At 30.6% G+C, this 27,851-nt stretch overlaps 2 protein-coding genes, 1 long non-coding RNA gene and 1 other non-coding gene across 4 annotated transcripts; 2 read left to right on the forward strand and 2 right to left on the reverse strand.

Moving 5' to 3' along the window:
- The first annotated feature begins 1,816 nt into the window (after window positions 1–1,816).
- LOC112539496 (uncharacterized) lies at window positions 1,817–5,560 on the forward strand. The gene is made up of 4 exons (XR_016198440.1): window positions 1,817–2,269; window positions 2,375–2,849; window positions 3,453–3,743; window positions 4,627–5,560. It is a non-coding gene; the product is annotated as an uncharacterized LOC112539496 (long non-coding RNA).
- LOC107368152 (uncharacterized) lies at window positions 3,367–13,175 on the reverse strand. The gene is made up of 3 exons (XM_015935936.3): window positions 12,573–13,175; window positions 6,412–6,541; window positions 3,367–3,601 (listed from the first exon to the last, which is right to left on the reverse strand). Exons 1-3 carry the CDS (start codon window positions 12,620–12,622, stop codon window positions 3,401–3,403), a joined length of 381 nt encoding a protein of 126 aa, XP_015791422.2. The 5' UTR covers window positions 12,623–13,175; the 3' UTR covers window positions 3,367–3,400.
- A 432-nt stretch (window positions 13,176–13,607) lies between these two features.
- TRNAK-CUU (transfer RNA lysine (anticodon CUU)) lies at window positions 13,608–13,680 on the forward strand. The gene has a single exon. It is a non-coding gene; the product is annotated as a tRNA-Lys (tRNA).
- Window positions 13,681–15,834: 2,154 nt separating this feature from the next.
- On the reverse strand, window positions 15,835–24,541 carry LOC107368139 (angiotensin-converting enzyme). The gene is made up of 9 exons (XM_015935919.3): window positions 23,805–24,541; window positions 20,980–21,138; window positions 20,781–20,892; window positions 20,541–20,684; window positions 19,626–19,817; window positions 18,788–18,885; window positions 17,861–18,501; window positions 16,608–16,730; window positions 15,835–16,282 (listed from the first exon to the last, which is right to left on the reverse strand). The coding sequence occupies exons 1-9, from the start codon at window positions 24,114–24,116 to the stop codon at window positions 16,099–16,101; spliced, it is 1,965 nt and encodes a 654-aa protein (XP_015791405.2). The 5' UTR covers window positions 24,117–24,541; the 3' UTR covers window positions 15,835–16,098.
- Window positions 24,542–27,851: the final 3,310 nt, after the last annotated feature.

Here is a 27,851-nt window from a genome sequence, read left to right on the forward strand (position 1 = left end):
ATTTAATCTCATTTGAGTGCATTAATTAACACCAAAAGGTAACCAATTTGTTTCTGCTCCGTCAACTGTTGATTAAAACGTATTCACCATCCAACATGATCGTGACAACAAACCAATACTGGCTCAATTCACTTCTAACCTGTTGTCATACGATTCTTAATATTAATTAAGACTTTTCACTCATTGAATACCAATCAATATCGCCGTGTTTATCAGTATCACGTTCATAATAGCACTTTACTGTTGATAGCTAACCAGCTTCCTAGTTTTGGGTAACCATTTTTTATCATCTTGATCGTCATCTATCATGGATTCAAATTGTATACAAAAACGATTCAAATCAAAATTTGCACATTTATTTTCAATAATTAACATGATTAACATGATTAAGTTCGTCATTTGAAAAATGATTTGTTTGATGATAGTTATTAAAAAATATCAGTATCTATGGCAATCAGTTTAAATACAGTCAATTCTGTTTGAAAAGACCTGAATTGACAATGAAAGAAATGCAAAAATAATTTTGATTACATTTTTAAATTGAAAAGACCAATGTTTCATTTTATCGATGGTTTCTTTCATTGTCAATTCAGGTCTTTCTATTGACTGTAAGCTTCTTTTTTGAGTGTTGGTTTCAGAGATTATTCACAGCAGACAGAAGCTCTTTTTTTCTGGACAATAGTTGATGAGCCCAGCTTAGTTAAAAAAATGAAACAATGATAAAATTATTCAGATCACAGATTGAAAACAAGGATGAATTTAAAAATATGAATGAGGCACATTTGGTATCATTAACAGACAGCAAAAGTCACCTGATTGTCAACAGGTTGCGAGTTGGAAACGAGCTTAACTGGGATTCTATCGTTAGTAAAGGTCTCCTCACTCAACGAAGTGTCTCGATAAAAATGTTCATCGTTGGTGCAACCAGAGAAAACATTACATGCTTCAAACCTGCCACCTATTTCGCTGTCACTTTCTTCTTCTTCAGATGATGATGAGGAATCTAAAAAGTCCAGACTAATGTCAGGTTTGATTAGTTTTCGTCGGATTGATCCAGAAGAACCAAACGAGTTGATACTTTCAGGAAGACTCTCGGGAGGATCACTTGGAGTTGATCGTTCTGAAATTAACATGGAATCCCATGGTGAAGGTGATAACGAGATTGGTCCTGTAGTGGATGAAACAACATTTGACATATTCAAATGAGACCCTGTTAAATTATCATTGACTGGCATCAGGGGTAATCTATAAGTCGAGGTGTCGATGTTGATCGTAATTTTGTCCATCAATAAAAGATATATCACAATTAAAAGTAACAATAAATCCAACTTGTAAAGGCAAGTAAAACATGTACATGAACAGTGGCCAGTAAACAACATGGGATAAGTCCAAGAATGGTAGATATAATCCATAATCAGAAGGGCCAATCAATAAAAGAGCACATGTAATCCAATCTTGCAACAGACATCAGTGTAAATTCCGGTAAACATTATATTAAAAGAAACATTTTGGGAAAAACAATGAAACACTTCATAAGATGAAATGTTAATCAGAACGCCGAGACAGACAAAACATACAATTAATGAATTGACACTGTTGATAATTAGTATAAAGACGATCACAATTACAGTTTTTAAAAATAATTTGAAAGTCTGTTAACCAACTCACTTGCAAGTTGAAAATGAAAGACCAGACTGGTTTTCAACTTTAAGCGTCATCTAGTGCGAAAGAGTATAAGAAGGTAAAAATGATTAAAGAAGACAGCAAAAAAGCACTTTCCTTCACCTCTCTCTTTCTCCCTTTCTTTTAATCACCATTTGCTTATACATTTGTATCTATGCATCGTCTTGTCACTCAGTAAACAGTCTTTTTATGGCTGATTTTTCCTTATATCACTTACCCTGAGGCTTATTAATAACTTTCTTTAGCCTTTCTGCTTCTCTTGTTTACGTTCTTGTTTCTGTATTTGCTCAATTTTTCTCCACCTTTTCCCTTTCTTCACTTGGATCTGTGAGATTCCATGATTAGGATAAGCTTTTTACTGTAAATGAAAACAAGCATTACCATGTAAGGTTATCAAGTAATCATTGTTTCCTTTCTGCAATAGAAATGAGAATAAATTACTCAGACTGAACCCTTGAGTATCTGATATCTTGGTGACAATAAAATTATGATTCACTTTTATTGATGGCCTCAACATATCTCACAATTATCATCGTTTTGTCCACTTCAATATAACCCAAGATTAAATAGCAATTAAACGTTTTCTGTAAGTTGTTTTACCTTAATCTATCATTTCTCAGCCTTGAACTTTCATCGTTAAACATTTTAATCGTCATTAATTGAATTCTTTGCTTTCTGTAACTTGGTCAAGAATGTTCATCACCAGGGAAATGATGAAAAGCTTTGTATCCAATATCAGTCAATACGAACCACTTTGGTCAAAACCGATTGGGTTTAGCCTCGTTTCTGGTTCCCGTTCAACATTCAAAAGAAACAAAAGCTCTAATCTTAATCCCTGTCTTCACTCAGAGAACTGAATGAATGAATCCATGTGAATTTTCCGTTTTATTATACATTTAATCCAACAAATCTGATGAAGACTGAGCCTCAATATTGATAAAGATTAGACGCTGGAAGAAGAATGAAAATAAAGAAATAAAAGCAATTAAGGCTGCTGATTTAATTATCATTAATAGGTTAATCTGTCCTGGAAACGGAATGTTTGAAGTTGAAATATGAATTGTGATAAACATGATTAAGAGTATTATTAGTATCACCAAAATGAATCTCAACACGATAATTATCATCAACATTATGATCCATCAATTTTTACACCAGCTTTAAGGGTAAGTTAATTATTACAGTTACTAATAAAACATCTAAAACAACACTTTGATCAGTTGAGCTCAACTTACAACTAACTAATTAACATATTGATACTCTAATTGATCAATTTACTAACAATCAAACATCGAGAGCAAACCTTTAATCAGTTTATTATTGAAAATGTTAGCCAAGAAAAGCAAATAATTTCAATAAGGAAACTGATCACTTCTCATTGATTGAGTAAAATTAACAATCTAATTGACCTTATTAGGTTAACCGTCAAGTTATCATACAATTGAAACTCTTGATGAAATATTGAGAAAAATCATTTTTAATTGTTGTAATCGTAGGTGTTGAGGTGAACCGGATAAAGATGTTAATAATCAATTGATGAACAATTGTCAAGATAATGTATCTTTTGATTTGCATCCTTTCATTTTCTCGTTTTTGGTGTAAATTAGTGTAAATTAGTGTGATCAAGTGATCAGGGAAAGTTGAATTTACCCGAAAAAATCAATATCAAGAAATGGGAAACAATTTCCAATTTCACCGATTTTTTATTCAATTTTGTTTAAACATAATTATCATTCAATCCTTCAACTGTTTCTGTTTCACATTTACAGCGTTTTTTACTCTTTAACTTGACCACTGTGTCCAATTTCCGATGATCACGTTCATTTTCACCATCATTTTCTGGTCTATGGTTTGGTCCAACTCCTCGAGATGAATAAAACAAAGCTCCAAACATGAACACGTAAATCATAAGGACAACCTGATGAAGAGAGAAGAGGAAAACAATCAAAATGCTTTAATCACATGAGTACTTAACTCGGAAAGGGCCGATTGATTAGCAACACTGAATGTGATTCAAGGAAACAGACCATTTAAGGCCATTCTTTTCAACGTTTTTCCCGGTGAATATTAATGTCTATTTTGAGGGAATTAATTTACGAAATTGATTTACCTTTTCTCTATGAAAATCAATGGTTGAACCAATCATAATCTGTTTAGTATTGCTAGACTAATCGACTGAATTTGCTTGATTTTTGGAAATTTATTTTCTCATTCAACAATTTATTTTTAGTCTGGAATCAATGACTGTCCTTGTTGAACAATTTAGATTGAAGATGATTACTGGTAATGTTCATATTTAACTGTAAGGCCTTGATGTCTTGTCAAAGTAAACCTTATTTGAGAAACAATTTACAAGGCTAATGAACAATGTAAATTGTATTCTGATTGTTACTGAATATTGCAATTATTTCTTCTTATTCAATTGAATTTACAATAATTGCATTACCAAACTAATGCATAAAGAAATAATCATTTTTTTCTCGTTTCCCTGTTAAAGTTGAAGAGTGCCAAGTAAAGTAATCATTGTGATTTAATCAGAGCAAGTGTTGAATCAAATTTCATTTTAAAATGAATCTTTCAAAGTTAAACTTTAACACCTTAAATCTAATCAATTGATTCAACCTAATTGAAGAACGAGAAAAAAAGGTTAAATATTATTTGATCAGTCAAAATTGAATTGACTTTAGTTTATAAAAGGTTAAAACAATCGATGAGGCATCAAGTAACATCTAGTAACTTTGATGACCTCTCACCAGATCAATGGTTTAGATCAATAATAGACGATTAATTGAATTGTGATTTCACTCGAGATCCTGAAAAGTCTATTGAGTTAAATATCGGCAGCAAAAAGATGTAAAACTGTGAAAGAGTTAGACTGTGATTTAATATATATTTATGTTTATTTTTGTGCGACTCAACTAATATAAAATATCTATTTTTCAGATTCCTGGTGGAAACATGGAGTTAACCTGAGAATCTTGTAACCTCAACCATTTAATATAAATGTAGTTACTCGTGATTTGATTACTGAAGAGGATCTTGATGAGATGGAAGCAAGAAAATGGAAAGATGAGGAGCAAAAAGCAATTTACAAAGCAAAATATGATGAACAAGTACATGATGAAGGAGGAGGAGGAAAAATGGTGAAATATTGAAGATGATCAACTCTGGAAATATTAGCTGATGAAAGATGTGGTTGACATTTAGCAAGAAAATGATAATTTTCTTGGTAAATAATTAATTAGGAACAACAATTTGAACGGAAAAAACAAGGTAAATCAAAGGGTTCCATGTAATGTTACTTGATTAACCTGGAAACCCTCTGTGAATAATACAAATAACAATAAGAAGCTACAATGATACTTATGAATCTCAGTCAACTGTTATTATTATTGATTATTTAACTTGGTGAAATTAGTTTCATTAAGAAGCTTACAAGTGGAGGTTGATGATGAAAATGTTGAAGATAATCAACTGGTTAACCATTTCACCTTATTATTTTAGATCATTTATTAACAATGTCAGCATTACTTGCTTATTTGTATAGCTTTGTAATATGATTATGAACACAAAGAATCGCATCTACATTAGCATCATCATTACCATTACTATTATGACTGCCATTGTGATTATTTAGTCAGCTAACATTGGTAACAATTGTAATCTAATTTTACCAACATTAACAGTTTTTCATTGTTTTCATTGTTGCTCAGCCATAGTTGGTTGTGCCAATTTAATTTGTCCAAATTGTGTATTTTTAATCACAATTGACAAAAGAAGATGCTAATGAGATGAATCTGTAAACATGAAACCAAGATGAAATTGATAACCACCAAATGAATATGATTAAAGCGACTTTCTGCAAAATTGAACAAAATCTGTTTCTCATTTTTTTCAGGTAAAGATTGAAACAATTGGGTAAACAATTAACAATCAAACATAAGGGTAAAACAATTGTAAACAGTGAATATGGAAAAATGAAAAATGCTTTTACAGTTGCATGTCTGCATTATAATTGATTTCCCAAAAGTTTTGAATACACAATGAACTGAATGGAAACAAAAAACAAGCCAAATGTGATTTTATCTGAAATGGTTTAGGAATCAACGGAACAAAAATGTCATCATATTTGAGTTGAACTGATTGATATTATTTTCATTTAGATGATCCATCTTGAGACATGAAAAATGATCGATTCAAATGGTTGTTGAAATGATTCAAAACATGTTCCAGGTTGCTATATTGATTGGTGAATAATTTGAATTAAACTCTTTGATGACATTTATGGGAATAATGGTGATGATCAACTTGATGAAATGACAAATGACAAAATAGACTAACATTGGAGAAATGATTCTTCAACCTATTCAAACTCAATTTACTGAACGGATTGTGATTCACACTGTTAATGGTTTACTTTGATTAATTGTATGGCCAATCACTTGGAATGTAATTCGTTGACATAAGAAGGCCAAATAAGTGCGAGGATCGCATTCTCAATTTTATTATGTAAATGTTACAAGTTTACATTTTCATCATTTTGTTGAGGCTTTCAGTTGTATTCATTGAAACATTCATTATTGACATAAGCAACATTACTCTCTGCTGAAACTGATAACAATAATGTTCCAATGTTTAACTTAAATTGTTATAAAGCTATAATGGTTGTACAATCAGATTCATTGTTTGCTTTTAATTTGAACAAAATTCAATAGTTGAAATACTCACCCCTACATAGATTATAGCTTCAGTTGATTGAGCTGAAAATAAAACTCTCAGAGTTTTACCTTCTTCTTTCGGTGTTTCGTCCAAATCATAACGACTTATTAAAGGTAATAACTGACAAATTGATGAATCTCTGGAAAGATAAATCACAAAATTAGTCAACCAATTAACCAAATCAACCAGGAATAAGCAAACCAAAGACGAATCATTCAAACCACAAAATATCCAAAAGCCATATTCAACAATTTTTAGCTTAAATTCAATTCTTTCAATCATATCAACATTGAACAATTTACTAATTAACTAAATGCTAGAAGCTGAAGACAAAATTTACATGAAGATATTTCAAGGGATAAAGAAACATTATTTTTCATGTTTCTTGCCCTTTGCTGTAACGAAATTAATATTGAAATTGTGTGTTAATTTGAATGCTGCATCTGACAATCAATTATTACATTGTTAATATTGTTTTCAATTATTAACAATAGTTGAGCAAATTATCCTTCTTATTAGAATCAATTTTACGATGGAAATAGTGAAAACAAAATATCATAATTTAGATATTCCTTGTTCACCTGGTTAAGTTAACCATCAAAATGTGTTTGGTTTACCTTTTTTATATCGATTAATGCTTGTTAACGATGTTTTTTACATAAATATTTAACCAATTTCATGATAATAAATGCTATTCATTGAACCATTCAATATCGAGCTTAATTATCAACTTAAGTCTAATACATTTTGCTTGAATATGCTTTGTTTAATGGCATTAAACCTCTTGTTATTCAGCTGTATAACATCACCAATTTATTATCCAACTTATTGTTTCAAGTTTCATTGATAATTAATGGTTAACCAAGAATGATAAAGTTCGTATATATTGCGATAAATCAAAAGCAAAGGTAAAACAATTGATGTTTACAGCACTTATTCATCTACAGGAGATGATAACTGACATATTGAGTAAACATTATTGGCTTATTTCAATTATTTGACAAAAGACATGAACTAAGCCTTAAAAGACTGAGTAATTTATCAGTTCATCTCAGATTAACATTTCAGCTTTGGAACATTTTCTTCGTCTGTTTGTTTAAATCATTAGTTTTGATAATAAAATTGTAAGAGTTGGATTAGTTGACTGGGATAATCTTCAATGGACTTGTTTCAGGCATTTCAGGTTAACTTAAGTCGGATGGTTCAATATCTTCAAGTATTGATCTAACATTGAATTTACAGTTTCTAACAATCGAAGTAAATCAACATTTTTCAATTTTGTGAAAGTCCATTAGTTTAATTGTTGACCATTTTCAGTTACTTTAATTAATATTTGGACATTTCATTATGATCAACTTGCTGTCATCATTTGTCAACATTTCAACCATTTCCATCATTTTCAGGACAAATTAAAAAGTAATAAGTTTCCATGATTTACTCAACATTCAAATTGCAAATTGATTTTAGTTTTTTTCTTGCCCAAAGTCCATTACCTTTTCATGTTTGCATTATAAAAGCTGATAATCAAATGGAAATGTGATGAAGTAGAAAACATTTTTGACTCGACATTTTCAGTTTCATGATAAACTCATCATTAGAAAGGTAGAGAACAACCTTTTCTTTTCTTGTTCCATGTTTATTCAATGTTCATGTTGATCATACAGAATCAGGGAAAAGGAAAGGAGAAAATTGTGAAATGAAAAATATTGAAAATGAAGACGAAGAAGAAATATCTTCAGCATTTTCACTTTTCCTTGCCTTGCTCATCCCAAGTGATGTTATCATTAATATTATTGAAAATTTTGTCCTCAAAGTTTATGAATTTTTGTTTAGTTGCTGTTTCAACTGTAAATAGCCATGAGATGTTAAGCTCAACTAGTCAAAGTGAATGTCATCTAACCAAGCGAAAATGTTGACTTGGACTTTTTTTTGGTAGATAAACATGATTCTGAACGTTTTTTTTGTTCAGTTTACTTTTTCTCCTTCTGTTGATGTGCAAAATGAAAAGCAAAATATCATGGATCAATGTTGCTCTGACAAAAAATTTCCAGAATAATCATGTTTACTCAGATGAAACAAGAAACTGTGAAACTGAAAGTAAAAAAACTTAGACAAAAAACAAAGCTAAAATAATGGAGCAATTTAAAGTAAAATGTAATCAACTTTTAATGTCAATTCAATTGAGGTAAACATTAAACCCAATGATTAACGGTGAAAGTAATCATGTTTCACTTTTAATTAAACATTAGAAATGAAAGATGATTTAACCAGAAAATTTTACAATTTAGTTCAAGATTCTAACAAAGACTTAAATTCTCATGATTAAATTATCGTTTCATTCCATATTCAGTTGAGGATAAAATTCATGTTTTTCTGTTTGTTTATTGTTCTGCAAGTGATTCTCTTGTTGCCTTTGATTACTTATCAATGGGTTAAGATGAGGGTCTATGACAAGATCACAATCAATAGATTCATTGAATATCGAGATCGTAATATTAAGGCCCTGGACTTTGGATTGGAGATGAATGCTGTAAGGAACTCAATAGTCACACTTTGATTTTTGAAGTTTAGTGTTGAGTTAGAGATGGCACTTTACTATTTACGATAAAAGCGTAATTATCACGGAAGGTTAAGTCGATTTCAGAACTAATTAAGTAAAGAATTGAAGTCAGAGGAGTGTGAGTAAGATCAAGGAAGATGGATGAGCAACTTGGCTGAAATGCAAGTTCAATTGTTCAACTGTTTTTTGAAATAGTATTCATAGCTTGTTAGATAAAAGAACTTGTTAGTCAAATAGCCAATGTGGAGGAAGTGACCACTTGGTAAAGATTTGTGTTTAGAAATAGTTCAAGGAGCAAAGAATACAATTAATGAGTTAATTCATAATGAGTTAAGTAATTGTTGTTTTCCTTCAAGATTAATATTGTTCTGAAATATATATAATCCTGAATATAATCCTCAGATAAATCAAAACTTGTTTTTCAGGATTGCGATTCGAAAAGCAATTGCAATCAACTGATCTGCGAATTTGAATAGAAATATTTCAGCATATTCTTAGAGATTTCAGCATTTTCATGAATCACAATTAAAGTTGCATTATTTGCTCATAAATGAAAGATCAATTCTCGTTCAAGTTGTTAATTTTGATGGAATCAGTTGAAAAATCAAATTCAATTGACTCTGGAGAGTCAACTTAACCATCGTCTACCAATCGCTGGATTTGCTTACAAAATTATTGTCACTTTGAGATGTAAAGTCATTCATAAATCAAGTTTAAAGTGAATAAAGTTTTGTTGAATTTTTTATAGCACTTTGATTCGGAATGAAAAATAGCAAATTTGGTAAACTTGAAATGAAATCGAAACCCAAATTTTCCAAATGCTAGTAAATTGAAAATTTTCCTCTTCTCTTCAGGTAAAAAGCTTTGCTTATGACAAAACCTAAAAATTAAATTGAAAATTAAAATTGTCCAACAAAGGGAATTATGCTCATGAAAACCCAAATCTTGTGAATGTTGAAAATTAGGTTGAAGATGCTTAACTAATCTGAAATCAATGATACACTTAAATAATACAAGACTACAAATCGATAACATTTTCAGTCAATTTTTTGCCTTCAACTAATTCCAACTCTAATTTAGCCATGAGTTTGAATCAATCTCAAGTGTCTCTCACATTATACAAGAAAACAAATTGTTAGAAACAAAAGCAATCAACAGTAAACTGTACTTATTGCTTATTGTATTTAATTGAAAGCAAAACTACAACCTTGTTTATTTCAATTTCATGTTCATTTACTAGTGCTAATTATCAGCTTTTATCATCCTTTAACTTTTCCTAAATCCTGATTCAACTGAAATGTCCACTTAAGAGTACCTTTGGTTGGTAAGAGCAATAACTAAATAGCTGAATATCAATAAAAACACAATAAACTGCAATCAATCAACGACAAAAACTGCCAATTGTGACCATATTAAATTGAGTTTATTCCCAGCGAGCCTCTTCTAACCTTTTCTAACCAGAAAACCCAAGAAAAGAGACCCAAAAATTGTTCCACTAATGGTGTTATAATTGATATAAAATAATAATCTGTAGACATTAATAGCTATTGATTAACATGTTTTCCTCATCATTTCATAAACTGTAATCAGTTGAAAGATGAAACTAGTCATGGAATTACCTTTAAACTGAATTTCGATTTTTATTCAACTTTTCAATGTGACTCATTCAATTTATCTAATTGAATGAATTGAAATTTTACATAAAAGTCACCAGACTCATTAGATTTTCCAAGAAAATATTTTTCACTCCCAGCAAGTTTCTGATAATAATCTTCAAGTCTAAAGATTTGAAAATGATCAGAAGATGAAAATTATCATTCAAGATTCAATTTTCTGATTTCTGTCTTTTCAATGAAAATTTTCTTTAAAATCAAAATGCTTGTTCATCCGATCAGCAATCTGTAATGAAGCTCATTTCTATCAGAATGTGAAATAGCCAAAGAATAAATCCAATGATGATAATGATAAGAAAACGATAAGGTGAATGAAAGAGTTACAAAAATGTTGATAAATGACCTTTATCCATGAGAATGTGTGGTTAAAGAAGCAAAAAAGGCAAGAAAATAATCTATCATTAGATGATTTCAGAGCAACATTCAGTTCCAATTTTTCACCTAAATGAAGACGATTTCAAGGTTCCATGAGTTTATCTTCATTATCATCATAATCTTCTTTTCCTTTTCTTCTTCGTTCATCTTCTTCTTTCTCAAACAATAGCATTGAATGAAAAGAAAAGCGAACAAAAAAAAATCTTTTTGTTACCTTTTGCTTTTAACTTCTCCATTTTTATTCAGTCTTTACCTAATTTTGTATCATGTTGAGAACAATTTTTGCTTCTTCAGTTGAATCTTCTTGAAACCAACCAGAGTCATGATAATGGGCTAATACAGTAACGAGAAGATGATCATGATTGGAATGAAAAAATATGACTAAATGTTGTAGGTAGTTTGAGGTTAAAGCAACTGTCAGAATCAATTTACTTTTAATATATTTTGTTTGTTTTCATCTTTTTCCATGTTTCGACCATTAATACCTTGCAACCATTTTTACCATGAACCTCTCAGCTAAGTGACTTATCAAACCTTCTCATGAAAATAATGAATCACATGAATGAACAGTGAGATTAAAAATTGAAGCTTAAAACCAGAAAAAAATATCAACTGTTAAACATCAATAATTTAGAGATGAAAGTAAGTGTTAACATTTTTAAAGGTAAACTCAACTGTTTCTGGTACTTTTGATGGTTCAAAGTTTATACCTTTTTAGTCACCTTTGGTTGAATATGTGGGTTCGTCTCAATTTTGAGGAAATCTTATCAAGAATTGAATTTTATTCAATTTTCTATTCTCAAGTGAAATGTTGTTTTATCTGTTATTTTTCACTCCCAGCTTTTATCAGCTTTTATCGTGTTGCATTTGGGCAAAACGAAACAACTTGAAGACAATCAAGAAATCAATTTCACTTGAATTGGTTCATTTGAGATGAAAAGGTATTGAATATCATGTAATGAGCAACAGTAAATTGTAAAGTAAAGAAGTAAAAATAATTTACTTTACTCATTATTTTTCAACATTTTTTACTTGCAATGACTTTTTTTGGGTTAAAAAAACCAAGAAAAAACTTAAGATAAGTTCAACATTTGAGTGTCTATTAGCTTAATGATATTCATAATGATATTCACATGATGAAAATGAACTTGAGATGAACAAATGTCAAAGTCTCACAATCGTGCTTTTAGTCAACGATAATGAGCGCGATGGTTAAGATCATCTCATTACTTTCACGACAATTTAACCACAAATTGGAGTCAATTAGAGTTTAAGTTTTCTTTTTCCATTGAAATAATTGAATAAAAATTGGCGATTAAAGAAACTCTTTTCACAACTCATTTTGAATTGAGTTTAGAGATGAAACTGTTAATTGTTGGTTGAAATGGCTTTTAAATTGGTTCGATGTGTCATTGATTTACACTGTAATTGACATTTGGTCAAGATAAGTTGATTATGAGTTAAATGTGATGAACAATCGATTTAATTGGATAGGAAACTGGAAATGTTTGCTTTTTCCTTATTTTTTGCTGTCTCTTTGGTAAACAAGTAAATGTACTTACGGATGTTGGTTACAATCAAACCTGGTTTTATCACCAAAATTGAGCGGCATTAAGAAGGTTTAACAGTGTTGATTAGTATATTGATCAGTACTGATTGTTTAATAACGTTGTCTTGTTTGATGTGCAATTATTGGCTGAATGTATCTTGATATGTCAACGGTTTGATTGTTGAAGTTTGTTGGTTTGGCTTTGAGCTTTAGCTTGTCAATGATAGTGATGCTGATGATTATGATGAGGCAGATGAAAATATTTATTAACAATTGAATGATTTTGTTGATGTGTAACAATTGACATGAGATTGAACAGATAATGGTTACATAAAACAAATGGGAAACTTGGTAACAACCATTATCATGCTAATTAAACCATCCATTGTAATGATTAAATAATGAAGCTGTGAAACAACAAAAAGAAGCTTCTTTCAATCTTATTTTTGAAGAATCAAGAAACTGAAAAATTATAAGTAGATGAATCAAAAAACGAACAAAAAGTTGAAAATTTTCATATTCATTTCATTGCAGTTAACTTTTTTCGTTGGTGATTTAACATGAAATGGTGATAAGTCAAAGAAACTGTTTCTTCCAACTCACAATTACAATTGAAGAAGAGCAATGATTCAGTTGATACGTTGATGCAAGACGATGGTGATGATGAGAAGGATGAGAAGGATGAGAAGGATGAAAATGTAACTACGAATGCGCTGTTTCTGTATAGTTCGAGTTTTCATGTTATCCTTTGAAAAATCATTTTCTTGTCTTTGCCTTTTTTTACAAAAACATTTTTCTCTTCATTTTTCTCTGTCACTGTCTACAATGTTGTAAATTTACCTGAAGGCATTTAAATCTGTTAATAAAACAGAATTGTCATGAAAAAATAAACTAAGCATCATATTTTGTCAATCTTTTAACTTTCCCTTCAACCTTTTCCTCTGCTGCGGGCAACTTTCAACTGAACCCAATTGAGGTAACAGCAACATGGATCGTGATGACAAAGATGACACCATTTAATCATTATGTTATCCTTTTGAAACAACAAGCCCGGTTAGCTCAGTCGGTAGAGCATGAGGCTCTTAACCTCAGGGTCGTGGGTTCGAGCCCCACATCGGGCGATCATACCTTTTGATAGTCGGGGAACCTCCAACTATCGTCAGTGAAAGATCACCGGATGACCTGAGTAAAGTAGCAAACGATATGGAACAGGTTAACCTAGGTTAAGTCAAGCCATACGCAATGGACATCCAGTAAGCAGATTCAGAAACTTGTAAAATTGCAAATTCAGAGTTATGATCATTGATCAATATCTAAATTGCTCAACAGTTGATTTTTCATTAGTTGAATCAGACATACTTGAACATCTTCAGTCATTTTTTTATCTTGTATTTAATAACCTTTGATAATAGTTTCATGGACTTGAAATTTTTTTGAGTGTTTTGTTAATAATCAGTGAAAGTTGAACAAGTCTGCAATAGCAAGGATTTAATATTGAAATAACTGATACAGTAATTACAAGATAAAATAAAAGCATTGAAAACTTTACTAACAACATTTTAGTTTGACATTTAAAACTTGAATCTTCATTGATTCAATAAATCATTTTATCACCTTTCAATTTAGACCTCAAACTTGAATCTTCATCCTTTCCTTGTTCATTTACTCACAATAATAATGAGCTTAAGACAGACACGAGAAAAAAAGAGATTTTTAGAAACTAATCAATTCTGTTTTCAACCTTGAGCTCAAGTCAATCTCAAGTTGAGTTCATTTAAGGAAACTGATTAACAGCTTAACCAGTTTAATGTGAACAAAAAATAAAAAGCTTTGTCTACAATTAGACCAAATTGAGTAGGAAAATAAAATACAAAGCTTGAAAGACAAAAACTTTTCCATGGTTGATGATAATTTTATTTATTATATTACCAAAGACAGTGAATGGAAAGGCAAAAAAACTCCAAGCCAAAAAAGTATCAGCAAACAGAATCCAAGAAAATCTAATGAAGTCATGAAAGTGAAGGTATAAAAAGGATTTCACCTCATCTAGTGAATAACCTTTACTCAATGTTTTATTAATATCTTTCTTATGATTACTATTATCAACATTAATATTGTTATTAAACATTGTATTTTAATTGACAACCCAAAAGATTCGGGTTTTCCTATCAAGTTTACTGAATACATGAAAGGTTAACAATGATATTCGGGCAAAGTTGATCAAAAGCTGGTTAACCAAGTTACTCGATCTATCAATTAGGTTTGGTGTCAACAAGCCTTTTCTTGAATCATTTTTTCCCTTTCAAAGTGAACCTTCTCAACCCTTGGATTGGTTGATAATAACAGTTATAACAACAATGATGATAATAATGTTCAGAGCAAACTGATTCAGCTCAATCTCTCCAAGGTATTTACTTGTTTCTTATTTACTGTTAAAGCGCACAAATGAAGCTCAAATCTTGAAGATGATGAAGAGGAAACTTGATATAATAGGAAGCAAAAAGATTTTCATTTTTACCTGAATAAAGGTAAAATTCAATCTCAGATTTATCCTGGATTTTAACCGTTAAAACTGTTTAACTTTAACTCTTATCTTTTGTTTTATTTGATTCAGTCAACTAATCAGTTGAGTCAGTTAATGTTGAACAATAATTGAACAAAATGTTGATTCCAACTGCAATCCAACAACAAACCAACAACAATTTAACAACAGACTGACAACAGTCTAACAATTATTTCAGTAAATGTTTGATCAGAATAAGAAACTGGAAAAAAAAGATTCAATCATAACATGAAGTTTACTTGAATCGAGTAATCTTTCCTGATTACAGTAAATCTCAAATGCTTCAGCTTCTGGATTTATATTTACTGTAATTTTGTCCATTCTTAATCTTTTTGAAAACCTTTTCCTCTTCTATTAATACAATCAACAATTACATTAATGAAGGATAACAATTGAATTATTGGTGACACTCAAGATATTTGGATCAATATGTTGTTCAAGTTGAAATGTTTTTGCTTTACAGAGATTCAACATTTGAAAAGGCTGAATGTTACACAGAAACACAGTAAAGCCATTAATATTTCTTGTAAAATTATATTCACATCATATTAAATGAATGATATGTCAGAAGGAGAAATGAATTAAAAAAACAAATTAAACATGAAAAAAGGTAATCTAATTTTAGATGGTAAATCAAAAAAACCAGAATAATTTTGATGCTTTTTGTGAGTCTTGGTTTTCATTGTCTCAACTGTTGAAATATAAAGTTGACTTTTGTAATTTCAATTACAAATTTATTCATTTAATGTCGAGATTGCTAAAAATATCAACATTTTCAGGCAAAAAGGTTAATGTTTAAGCTAAATAAATAAGTTAATTGAAACAAACTATAAAATATTCAGCTTTAGCAAACGCATTTTGGTTGACAAAGTTGGATAGTTAAATTGCTGTTAATGTTTTCAGTTTTGGGTTATGTCTGGATTTGAAGTCAATTTAATTCATCTTTTAAATTTGTCCATTAATTGGTTGTCCTTTCTTATGGACAAATCATTGGATCCGATGAAACCCATCCAATTTCATCCTCGTTTACTTGAGTCTTGAGCCAATCAATGAGTGGAGCAAAGTATTCCATCAATGGAAGAGCACTCATCTTTTCACTTCCAGTGATTATCTTCAATGCTTCCGACCAATGTTTTGAACTTCCAAGAGACAGAACATTACTGAAAGAGAAAAAGCAAAAAAATGAGAAAAATGTAAATTCTGTGACAGAAACTTGAAAGAGATTCAGACAACAGAGAAAAGCCTAACTTAAATTGATTCCAAAATGAATATTGAGTTTTTTTTGTTCCCAAAATAATAACTCTTGAAATTATTGAAGATTATTTGGTTGAAAGGTTTAAAAATATCTGGAAAATTAAGCAAACAATTTAAGCTGAAAATACTTAATCATTAATCTTTTCTCTGTTGTTTGTAAAGGTTCAGTTTTCATAGATTAATTATGAAGGAACACTTTATTAATCTCTTTTAATGGACCACTCAATTTACCTCAGCAATTGTCCAGCTTCTCGAGATTGATAAATATCGCATTGATAAAGTGGTCCAGTGTTGCCAGCCGCTTGACAAAGAGCCTTATGAAACTGGAATTGAATGATGTAACTGACAAAGTATCTGGAAATACAAGGAAAGATATAAATTAATCAGAGTTGAAATGGTGTTTAAGGTTATTTTTCATTGTTAGTTGTTGATTGAAGATTGCCTTTGATTCCTGGGAATGTAATTTCAATTTATCAATCGATAGAGAAACATTTTCTTCATCAGTTTCAAGAGACAAGCCAGACTGTTTCATAAAGCTTCAGCTCTATTCATATCTTTCATTCAATATAAACATGGATGAAAGTGATAATGAACAGAAGGATCAAGAGCAATCAAACCAGTGAATCTTTGGCATTTCAATTGTTACAGGTCAACCATGAAAATGAAATAGGAAACAGTGAACATGATGAAAAGATTGCTTCCTCTTCTAGGTTTCACATTGATTCAAATGATTCTGAGTTGGTTATTAAAAGAGTTACTGTGATCATGAAGCAAATATTATTTCAATGGGAGATGAAAAAATGATTGGACAAAAAATGCATTCAAGTGACAGTCAATGAAAATATTGAACAAAATTTTGATGCTAATCTTTGATAGCAAAATGGCGAAAAGATTAGTTTCCTTTCAGTGAACAATTTATCATCAGAATTTTCACTTTTTTTCATTAATTTTCTTTCCTCATTTACTGAAGGCAAACTATTTTTCAATCATAATTTCCGTTTCATTATTAGTCTTTCATTTGTATTCACATTAATTGTCATTTTCTGCGGCCAATCAATCTTTATCAAATTTCATTAAATCGTCTCATATATTTTCATCTAATTTGATAAACATATTCACATGTAATACAAAAGGTTAATATTGTTTATCAATAATACCAATCATGATAACTATCATTTAATAGGGAAAAGTATCAGAAAAAAGCTATAATCATTCATATTCAGACCATTGGACTATTTTTATCTTGCATTAAATAATGCATTCATTTTGTGACACTTTATCATTATTGTATTCAGTGTCAACAAGATTTATTGCATTTTCTGGATTCTTTTCAAAATCAGAATTTTTTGTCTCGATAAGCTTTTCTCATTGAACCATTGTTTCGAGAAAAAAATGTCCAATGGCTTTCATGGAGAATCAAGAAAATAAGATTCGCAATGATTTGCTTTTGTAAATCTATTTGGACAAAAGCTGTTATAATTTACCTTATGTAAGGGACATTAGCAGCGATATGATATTTACTTCCAGCATCGAAGTCTTGTTCTGTTCGTCTTACTGGTGGACAGATTCCTTGATAGCGAAGTCGATGTTCCCACCAAAGTCGATTGAGTGAGGAATGAGTTGAATTGTCTGCAAACACTTTCCACCGGTATCGATCCATGAGGTAGCCAACTGGAAGGAAGGCAATCTTGTCCAGAGCCATAGACATAAGGTGGTTAAGATCACCCTCCGAGTCGGCAGAGATTTCATCTAAAAGTCCAATGGTTTTGAGGTGAGTTGGTGTTGAGACGGACAAGGCAAGTGTATCACCAACAGCTTCGTGAAAACCTGGATTGGCTCCACCACGGAAAACATAAGGTTGATTCTTGTATTGAATGTAATACTGAATGTGGCCCATTTCATGGTGGATAACAATGAATTCTTTCATGTTTCGCTGAGTACACATTTTGATTCTAACGTCATCGCCATCACAGAAGTCCCAAGCTGAGGCATGACAAGTCATTTCACGTCCATCGCTCGGTCTCTCAAGGATTGAATACTTCCAAAATTTGTCCGTCATTGGCTTCAAGCCCAAAGAGGTGAAAAATTGCTCCGATATTCTGAACATATCGACAACGCTTAGATTCTGTAAAATTAAATAACAAAATTTCATTTAAAAGTGTCGCTAACGACAGGTTGATAAATTTCTCGCTAGATATCACTAGCGGTTTGTAAATTTTGTTGATTCAGCTTTAACGTTTGAATTGACCAGTTGAATAATGTAATCTTAATTTAACCGATTAGAAGCTTAACCCATGATAATTTAGATCTTATGAACCTTCTGGTTCTCTTTTAACCATTATTCACCCTAAAATCTAGCCGATTCTTCAACCTCATTATTGCACTGAGCTCATCAACTTTTGTCAACTTACTTTGGCCAGAATATTATCTGTAATATCAACTGATGGTTTATTTGGGAAAGGAGTTAACAAGTCACCCAAACTACTCCAGGATTGAGCCCACATATTTCCTGAAAAAAAGAGTTGAATAAAGCTGATTAATCAAATGAATTATGGTAAGTTAACTTCTAGGAATTTAGGATATTCACTTTAAAAAGACTCATTTATTCATAATTTTGAAGCATACCAAGAATCTCATTACGTCTACCTTTATCAACGTAACTATCATATTCATCACTTTATTTTGAATGATAATCTTGGGTTGAAAGAGAGTTACTCTATTATCATCAAAATTGAACAAAGCCTAGTCTAAAGATCTAGAGAATTTAAAAAATCTTCAAAACATAATGCTGAGTATATGACGAATTTTCAATTTTATCAAGAAAAGGAAAACTTATCATTTCTGATGAAAATATCGATAATAAACTAAATCGTGGATCAATTACAAATCACTTTCTAATTACAAAATAATTGTTCAAAATTTGAATCGATAAACAGACCAAGCTATAAAAAAGTCAGACAATTTACAAATATTAAATGATTGATCTGTTTGAATTTCAAATTAAATTCCTTGATCTATTTTCAACTCTTTCAATAAATGGATATCATTTACATGAAAAATGGATTTCCATTCAAATAATATGATCTGAATGAGAAGACATTGAAGGTGAGAAAAGCAAAGAAACCAGATTAAACCAGGAAAGTAAAAAATGGCGACAATCTCTAGCCCTTGAGATTTCAATTTCAATTGATTGAACATTGGAACTTGAAATAAAATTTAGTAAATTGTTAGCAATTACAAAAATCATACCAAGGATATGAGCTGGAATCGGACCATTTGGCTTAATTTTGTCTTCACCATAAATTGCTATAAGCTTTTTCCTTGTAAAAGCATGCAACAGTTTGTACAATGGTTCAAATTGATTCCAAATTATTTCCAAATCATCTTCAAATGAATCTGATTCATAGCCATCTCTCCAGAGTTGACCATTGTCAGAGAAACCTGAATATAAGAAGGTAAAGCAAAATGAAAGGTTACAGGGTCAAAATGAACACATAGATGTAACCCAAATCAGGTCAAAGGCTCAACTTGTTTTTAAAGAACCAGCCATTTCAGTAATGCATTTATAATGATCCATTTGTAAGTTTAACATAACAATTATCGAGCAATCAGAAGGTTGAAAATAGCCAAAATTACCATTGTTATTACATATTGGTTAACCCAAATAAGTCCATCATTTGTGGTTTAACCTGAAATAATTACCAATGGAAATGTGATAACAATGATTAACTTGACTGGTAAATGAGGCAAACAATTTGAGCCAAGCAAGTTGATAAGTTGAACACAAAAAGATTCAAATTTATTCTGTAGCTGAAGAAATGATAATTTAACTTTCCACTGAAACAAAGTATGAAAAATTGGTGTCTCTTAACATGTAATCAGTTTTTAAATTATGCTCGTCAATTTTGTGCCTTTCAATTTTCAATTTGCATTTCAAATGGTCAACATATCATCTTTTGTCCCCCATTAAATCTCCATTGACCCTCTCAAGGCCCAGCATTTTAAGGCCTAACAACTCTTGATTGTAATTACTTGTGATTTGTGGTTAATCGCCTTCCAATTACATATGATAATCAACATTGTTAAACAACCTTTTTCATCTTTAACTGCTTTTAATAAGTTGAACCTTTGAATTTATTTTTTCCAATTTGTTGGTTAACTCACCATTGAGTTTAGCAGCTTCATTTAGTAGTTCAATATATTTTAGATAATTGTTTCTCATCTTTTTACCAGTAACATCTCTCCATTGAGTCCAAATTGATTTCAATTCCTCGTAATTTCGTGATTTAGACATAATTTCCGTGATATCTGAAATGAGGATAAAAACATCGATTAGACGCAAAATAAACAATTACAATAGACAATCTGTGAGTCAGTAAATTATAAATCATTTGAGACTCTTACCTTCATCAAAATTTAAATTACAGAGGGATTTGTTTGTGACTGGCTCAGCTGAATATGGACAGACTTTACCATTTGAATAAGCATCTTCCATATCAGCAATGATTTCATTCAACTATTAATAGAATTGAAAATATTCAATGAAAATTTGTCCTGAATTTTTGTAATTTGCCTTGTATTTTGTCTTATTATTGCCATTTACCTGATTCAATTTGTATCCATCTAAAACGCCAGTTCCTAGAACTGATAATCCTTTAAACCAACGACGAATCAATGGATCTGAAAAGTTTTTCCAGGCAAACGAAGTTGCATTGTACCAAGTTTCCTTTGCAAAGTTGGCTGATTGACGGGATGTTTCAAGCTATTAAATACAATTTGATCAAGAGATTGTGTTAATTTTGCCTTTACAATTAATAACATTTTCAAAGGTGCAAGTTAATCTTTTGTCAATTGATGTTGAAGTGGGAAAAGAATTGGAAAAGTAAATGTTGACAAACATTTAATACTATTTGTTTCCATCAATTCAAGTGATTTTCAATTGGTTATTAACAAATTATGTCACATCAAACTTGATTCAATGTTTAACTCGACTGAAGTTACACAGCAACAACTCAAGTTGATAAATTTATCTGAATCAATTTCTGGTTTCATGTTAATGGCAAGTCAATTTAAGATTGTTTGTTGTTTTCATCAGAAAGTGTTTAAATATGAAAACCAGGAAGAAATGTTAATCTTGAGATGAGGCTGGATGATGATAATATAAAGAGGGTAAACAATGAGCTTTGATGGTGATGAAGATGAAAATGAGATCAAGATTATGATAAATAAACGGTAAAGTCCATAAAAAGAAGTGGATTAACAATCAAAGTGCAGTCAAATTTATTGCTCCATCATATTCAACAATTTCATGTTATTTATTAATATTTTCATGCTTCATGGGGAATCCTAAAATAAGCTGAAACAAATTGATACTGAAAAACTGAGCAATTGTGAAAAGGAAAGCAAATTGTAATACGTTTATGCTCAATCTTATGATAATCAAGAGTCAAGGTTTAATCATGTCAATGACCAGTATTGTTGGGAGTTTACTTCATTTTGGGTAATTTCATGTTTCAATGGATTCATCATTATGTTTAGGTTAATCAATGGCCATTGGAGTCAGTCTGGTTAATGGTGATAACAATCATTTCAATCTAGAAATACATTAAGCTGCATAGTTTAAGTTTTCTATCATCACATGTTTTTAAGATCTAAAAGTGTTTGTAATTAAGGGTTGCATTGTTAATTAGCTGATTGAAACCTTGAAATTGTCTGGTTAAATAATGATAAGAGTTGGTAACGACTCAACAATGACTTGAATCAATTTGTTTGTTGTTTTGTTATGTAAATGCTAGAGTTTTGGCTTTGGTAAATAACAATTTCACAAAACGTCAAATGATAATCATAACTGATTGTTATCATGTTGATATAGCAATAAAGATAAAGATAACAATTTGTTGAAGATCACTCAAGAATTGAAAATACACGAGTTATAAGAATCAAGAAAAACCAGATTATATAACCAGATCATAAACAACAACCAGCAGTGACAAAATGAAAGCTCAAGAAAAGTCAATCTAACTGATTTCAATAGGATTCCCCATCACTCTAACCGAGATTATGATGAATTGTTAACTAAATATATTGTTGCACGAGAAGGGAAGAAACTGATTCATTTGTATTCAGAATTTATTAATTCAATTATTTTCTCAAAATTTATCAACAGTCATCAACGGTTATTAGAAAATGCATCAGATGGCGTAACTTTTCTGATACTTAAAAATCTTTATCTGTATCGTTATAACAGATACAGATACTTGGAAATCTTGTTGATTATGTTTATTGCCAAGTTTTTTAATAAAGTTTAATCTCTTTGCAATTATCTATTTGCTTGATTGCCAATCTAATATTTAGAATGGCTATCAGTTCTCGACTGTACCTTACAGCCTACAATTTGGTCCAATTTATTGGCTTTTCTAGTGTTACTTATTACCTACTTCATGCATTGTTGTTTGATAGCAATATTATCAGTGCCAAACAAATTTACCAAGCTATATCACCAAGGTTCACCTTTTTTCAAACCTTACAATTTATTGAGGTATTACACGTGTTGATTGGTTTAACTGGTGGATCTCCTTTAATATCTTTCGTTCAAATTGGCGGTCGTAATCTCATTCTTCATATTCTAATCAATGATATTGCTGCAGTCCAGAGTAAATGGTTTGTTCCGTGGTTAATTTTAGCTTGGTCTTCGATAGAATGCTTTCGCTATCCATTTTACATCTCATCTCTCCTTAATTATAAAATTAAGTTGATAACCTTTCTTAGATACACTGCTTGGTATCCAATTTATCCGGCTGGTATCATTCTGGAAGCCCTGACAATCAAATCTTCACTTGAATCTTTAGAAGCAAGTGGCAAATATTCCGTTTCTTTACCCAATCCGGCTAATTTTTCCTTTCACTTACCATCTCTACTCCAACTTTATTTGAAATTATTAATTTGGCCCACTTCTTTTCTTCTGTTATCCCATATGTACAAGCAATCTAAGAATGCCCTAAAGTGACCATGAAATTTGCGTACAACAACAATACAATTGTACAATTTAAGACGCATAAAAATTTCTAATTTCCGATGTACTCTTAAGAGATTCAAATTCAATTTGCTCTTTTTGATTTATAAATTTATATTTTTTGATTTTCAATCGCCGCAGTAAACTATCATTTAAAAGCAACCCTAAATCTAATACAGTTTTTTAATCAAATTATACTCCGTTTCAGTATGTGGATCAGCGATTGAAAATTACTTGAAAAGATGAAACTCACGAATTTATAACTTGATCTGATGATAGTAAAAATGATTATCCATCAGTCAACATTATAATGCTGACACCAGAATAACGATGTTGGTGATTTTGATGATGAATTATAAAATGGAAGAGTTAAAAGTGGAAATAAGTGAACAATGAAAAATTATGAATCAACTTACCAAAACTTGTTTGTTGTATTCAGTCAAATTGCTGGCGAAATTCCATTCAGCTTGGACAGATTTACGACAAATCTTAACAGCTTCAATTTCTTGAGCCTTCAGAAAAGCTCTTGCTGCAGCTTCATCTGTGTTATTACCACTTTTGTATTTACTGTCACTGTCGTCAATAAGCTGTAGTGAAGTTGATGGTGATTTAATAATAATGTCAAGTTGATGAGGAATTGTATTACACTGAATGATCCCTATTAATCCGCTGATTAAGCATATGATTGTCAACCGAGGAAACATTTTCTGGTTACAATTTGTTTTCATCCAACTCCACGTTCAATCAGTATTGAAATTGAAGCAGAACAGATGAAATAACTTTGTTGAAATGACTCAAGCTTAATCCAAATGAATGGCGTCCAATTTGAGTATCACACTTTTAAAGGTCCTCGTCCTTTAACCTGTCTTCATCTTATCTTCCTCTTCATCCACTTTACTTCAGATTAGCTGACAAAGGCCTGTGACCTGAGGTAATAAATCAAACGAGTGATTAGCTGTTTTGGTAGTTCAATCTTATAGTTGAATCACAAGATTCAGTCTCAATGAGGATGGTGATGACCAGAATGGAAAGATTAAAGGCTCAAATAAACAGAGATAACGAGCAAGATGGAAAGGTTTTCACTTGCTAAATTTCAATGATTAAAATTGTGAGCTTTCCAATTTGAAAGTAAAACTTGTTGTCTAACACCACTTGATTTACTGGTTAAATAAATTGCTGTGAGACTGACGAGTGGTTCATCAAGTAAAGTGAGCTGATAATAACATTATACACTTTAATACCAATGGCACAAACCTTTATCATTTTTTATGAACATTTTGTAACAATAATTCAATGCTTTATACAGAAAAAGAAACATTAATGTCAAAATCGTTCATTTTTGTCATCCAGTTTCTAGCCAATTCAATTGTTCGTCAAAGTGGTTGACAAACAGTGCTTTCACTCGTGTTTGTCGGTACTTGTTGTCCTACCATTAAATAGTTATTAAGAGTGTAATAAAAAAAATGCTAACATTTGCTAATCATTTTAACTTTCACTGTTACAATCAATTTCAAGTGATAGTTGCACCAACAGATTTTGGCTGCATTGACTTTTGATCTCACTATGAATAACATCGAAATTGCGCTCAAATAATTTATATTTATTTAGGTTATCAACCATAAAATTAACAGTCTTGATAGTCGCTCTACTAGTGGATGAATAGCTTCAGGTTGTGTTTGGAGCTCAGATTTTGAATTGAGAAGTGAAGTCTCAATCCTGACTTTACATCCAACTGATGTTAGATGATTTGCTATGTAATTTTTGATCATTAATTGTACTTTACTACCGCACAATCATAATAATAATTATGGTCCTATTTAAATAGGTTGTAATGTCTTGGAGTTAGTAAGAAATGGCAACTAATTCAACTTGATTTACTTGCCAAATTCAACAACATAAAAAATATTTCCAACAATTGTGGTGATTTCCGATCAAATATAGTCGCTAACCAAAAGAGGTTGAATCAAAAGAATTACATTTGAAAAGGATTGGGTAAAAAACCAAAATTTTTCTGGTAACAAAAGCCAAAACTGGTTAACCAGGTTTACCTTGACAAAGGTAGAAATCATTGCTAATGTTGAAATAAAGGAACAATTAATGATAAGAAAATACAAAAATGTCAGATCAATGATTTGAATCTCAAAATTAGTAAGCTCAACAATCATATCATGCTTATTACTTTCCTTCAGTACAATGATTTTGTTTACTTGCAGGTAACACTGGTTTGTTTTAATTTTAAATTATCGATGAAACAAATTGCGTATAACAAAAAAAGTCAGCACCAATTTAAAATTAATTCCAATGGTTTCAAATGCATGAAAATGGGTTTCAATTCAGCCCAAATCATTGTGAGATTGATCACAATTAAAATCACCAATTTCCTCTTAACATTTTTTCCTGTGTTTACTTCACCTCAAGTGTTAATCACTATATGATTTAGAGACATTTGGTCACATTCAATTAAACAGCTTATTGACAATGGTTAGCAACTGTAAACACAATTGTAACTCGAGTTGAGGACAAAACCAATATAACCATTGAAGTTGAAACAGTAATTATAATGAATTTTATTATTCTGATAATATAAGTAATTATAGTTAAGATAGCCTTTGAATTGCCTGTTAAATGGATGATTAAACTAAACATTGTTCAACAGTCAACATCAAGTGTCATAAATTTGTTCAATCTGTTGTTTGTCTATGGCTAGGCCTAAGAAAGTGTTCAAGTCAAGCTTACGCCTTGCACTTTGATTGTTTAATGTTTAATTTGCTTTCACTTATTTTATGTGATTTGATTATTTAATAATTTCTGTGTAATCGATTAGATTAGTTATTGAATTGGAATTACTAGAGGAAAGATGAACTCGACTCAAGCAGATTTCAAATGAAATCAGTAAATGGATTGGAAAGATTTGGTCGCTGGTTTGCTGACAAAAACGTAATTTATGTTCACATCATTCAACAATTATTTGTTAATTTGATCATTTATTTTCTATCCTGGTTATGTCATGATTTAATTAATAACTATAACATGTAAAAAGCAAAATCATATTAACTTAACATTGAAGTAATGTTGAAGTATTCAGTTCAAGCACAACTCAAATGATAATTTTGATGTTACCATGAAAGTGTAAGAAGAATCCACAAGATTTAACAATCGATTCTCTAACAATGATTGTGACAATTGTTGTATCAATTGTGAATATTAAATTGCTACTTTCAATGAAGAAAAATTACGTTTAAATCTATTGTAAAATCTGGTTGCTTACCTTTAATTCAAATCAACTTCCGTCACAATTTGATATTATCGTATTAAAAGGGATTGCCACTGATTTTACATAAATTACAATTAAATTGTTAGAATCAAGTTGATCATTGAATGTAACCAGATTATGAGGATAAAAAGTGTGATCATAATAAAGGTAACAAGGTTTGTTATTTTGCTGTAACAATCTATACCATATATAAAGTCAAAACATGAAATTTTTGCGTAAAGATTGTAGCCAAACTAAAAGGATTCTAAAGAAAATTTTTTCACACCATGAAAGCCATGATTAAACTACATCCACGAAAAATAGTCAGAACTCCATCGGAATTCAGGTACCTGAGAAATTAGCGTTTAAACAGGGCAGGGGAAAAAATGCAGAATCCGTATCTTTTATCATTGACTTTGGGGGAAAAACTTTTTTGGTTGTTCAGGTTGATTGTTGGTTTATCGTTAAATTAGAAGGATATGTAAAACCATTTTTCGAGTAAAGAGTTAGGTAAAAAATATGTTGCCTTAACTGTTGAACCAAATTTTATCTTATTTTTTCTCATTGACAATTGTTTTTCATCAATAATTTCAGTCTTTAAATATGGATTGGATTTTGTATTCAGTGAAAAGAAATTTACGATCAGTCATGATCGTGGCTCAGCTTGTCCTAATAACTATGATTAGTGAAAATGATTACAACCTGTTAATACAATTGTAATTTTCAACAAAGCTGTTTAATGTGAAATAACATTCACAGATTCAACTGAATCAGTTTATCATCGATATCATGGTTGAACATAAAGAGTAATGATTGAAGCCAATGTCAAAATAGAGATGAACTTAAAGATTATCATTTGTTAACATTGTTTTCAATGATATTGAGATTATTAAATTGTTAACAATAACAGCCAAACCTAGTTTAACTGTTGTTTAAATTGCTATGAATGGTCAGAACAAGCAAGTTGGATATCAAAAGCAAATCTTGAATAATAATTTTACTTTGCATTTGTTTTCATTTCAAACTTGACCATTACGGAAGTTTGTTAATTACAATTAACTCTTTAGTTCATAACAATAAGTGGGAAAGTTTACTGTTGTCTTAATGTTACATTAACCACAAAACAAAAGTATCATCATGTTAATGTAATTGTCACTTGATTAAACAATGATTAAGATGAAAATAAGACTTTAGATTGTATAATTGATTG

This window comes from Tetranychus urticae, chromosome 2 (assembly GCF_039701765.1).
Source record: "Tetranychus urticae isolate SD_2017Ah chromosome 2, NJAU_TeUrti_SD_1.0, whole genome shotgun sequence".
NCBI classification, from domain to species: domain Eukaryota; kingdom Metazoa; phylum Arthropoda; class Arachnida; order Trombidiformes; family Tetranychidae; genus Tetranychus; species Tetranychus urticae.

Bases quoted from the DNA above. Each gene is read 5' to 3' on its own strand.
- LOC107368139 (XM_015935919.3), bottom strand. From the start codon at position 24,116: ATGAAAACAAATTGTAACCAGAAAATGTTTCCTCGGTTGACAATCATA. The intron at 20,685-20,780 runs GTAAGAGTCTCA...TCCTCATTTCAG, and splicing joins TAATTTAAATTTTGATGAAG to ATATCACGGAAATTATGTCT. The intron at 19,818-20,540 runs GTGAGTTAACCA...TCTTATATTCAG, and splicing joins TGAAGCTGCTAAACTCAATG to GTTTCTCTGACAATGGTCAA.
- LOC107368152 (XM_015935936.3), bottom strand. From the start codon at position 12,622: ATGCCGCTCAATTTTGGTGATAAAACCAGGTTTGATTGTAACCAACAT. The intron at 6,542-12,572 runs GTAAGTACATTT...TTATCTTTCCAG, and splicing joins TTTGATTGTAACCAACATCC to AGATTCATCAATTTGTCAGT. The intron at 3,602-6,411 runs GTGAGTATTTCA...TCTCTTCATCAG, and splicing joins AAGCTATAATCTATGTAGGG to GTTGTCCTTATGATTTACGT.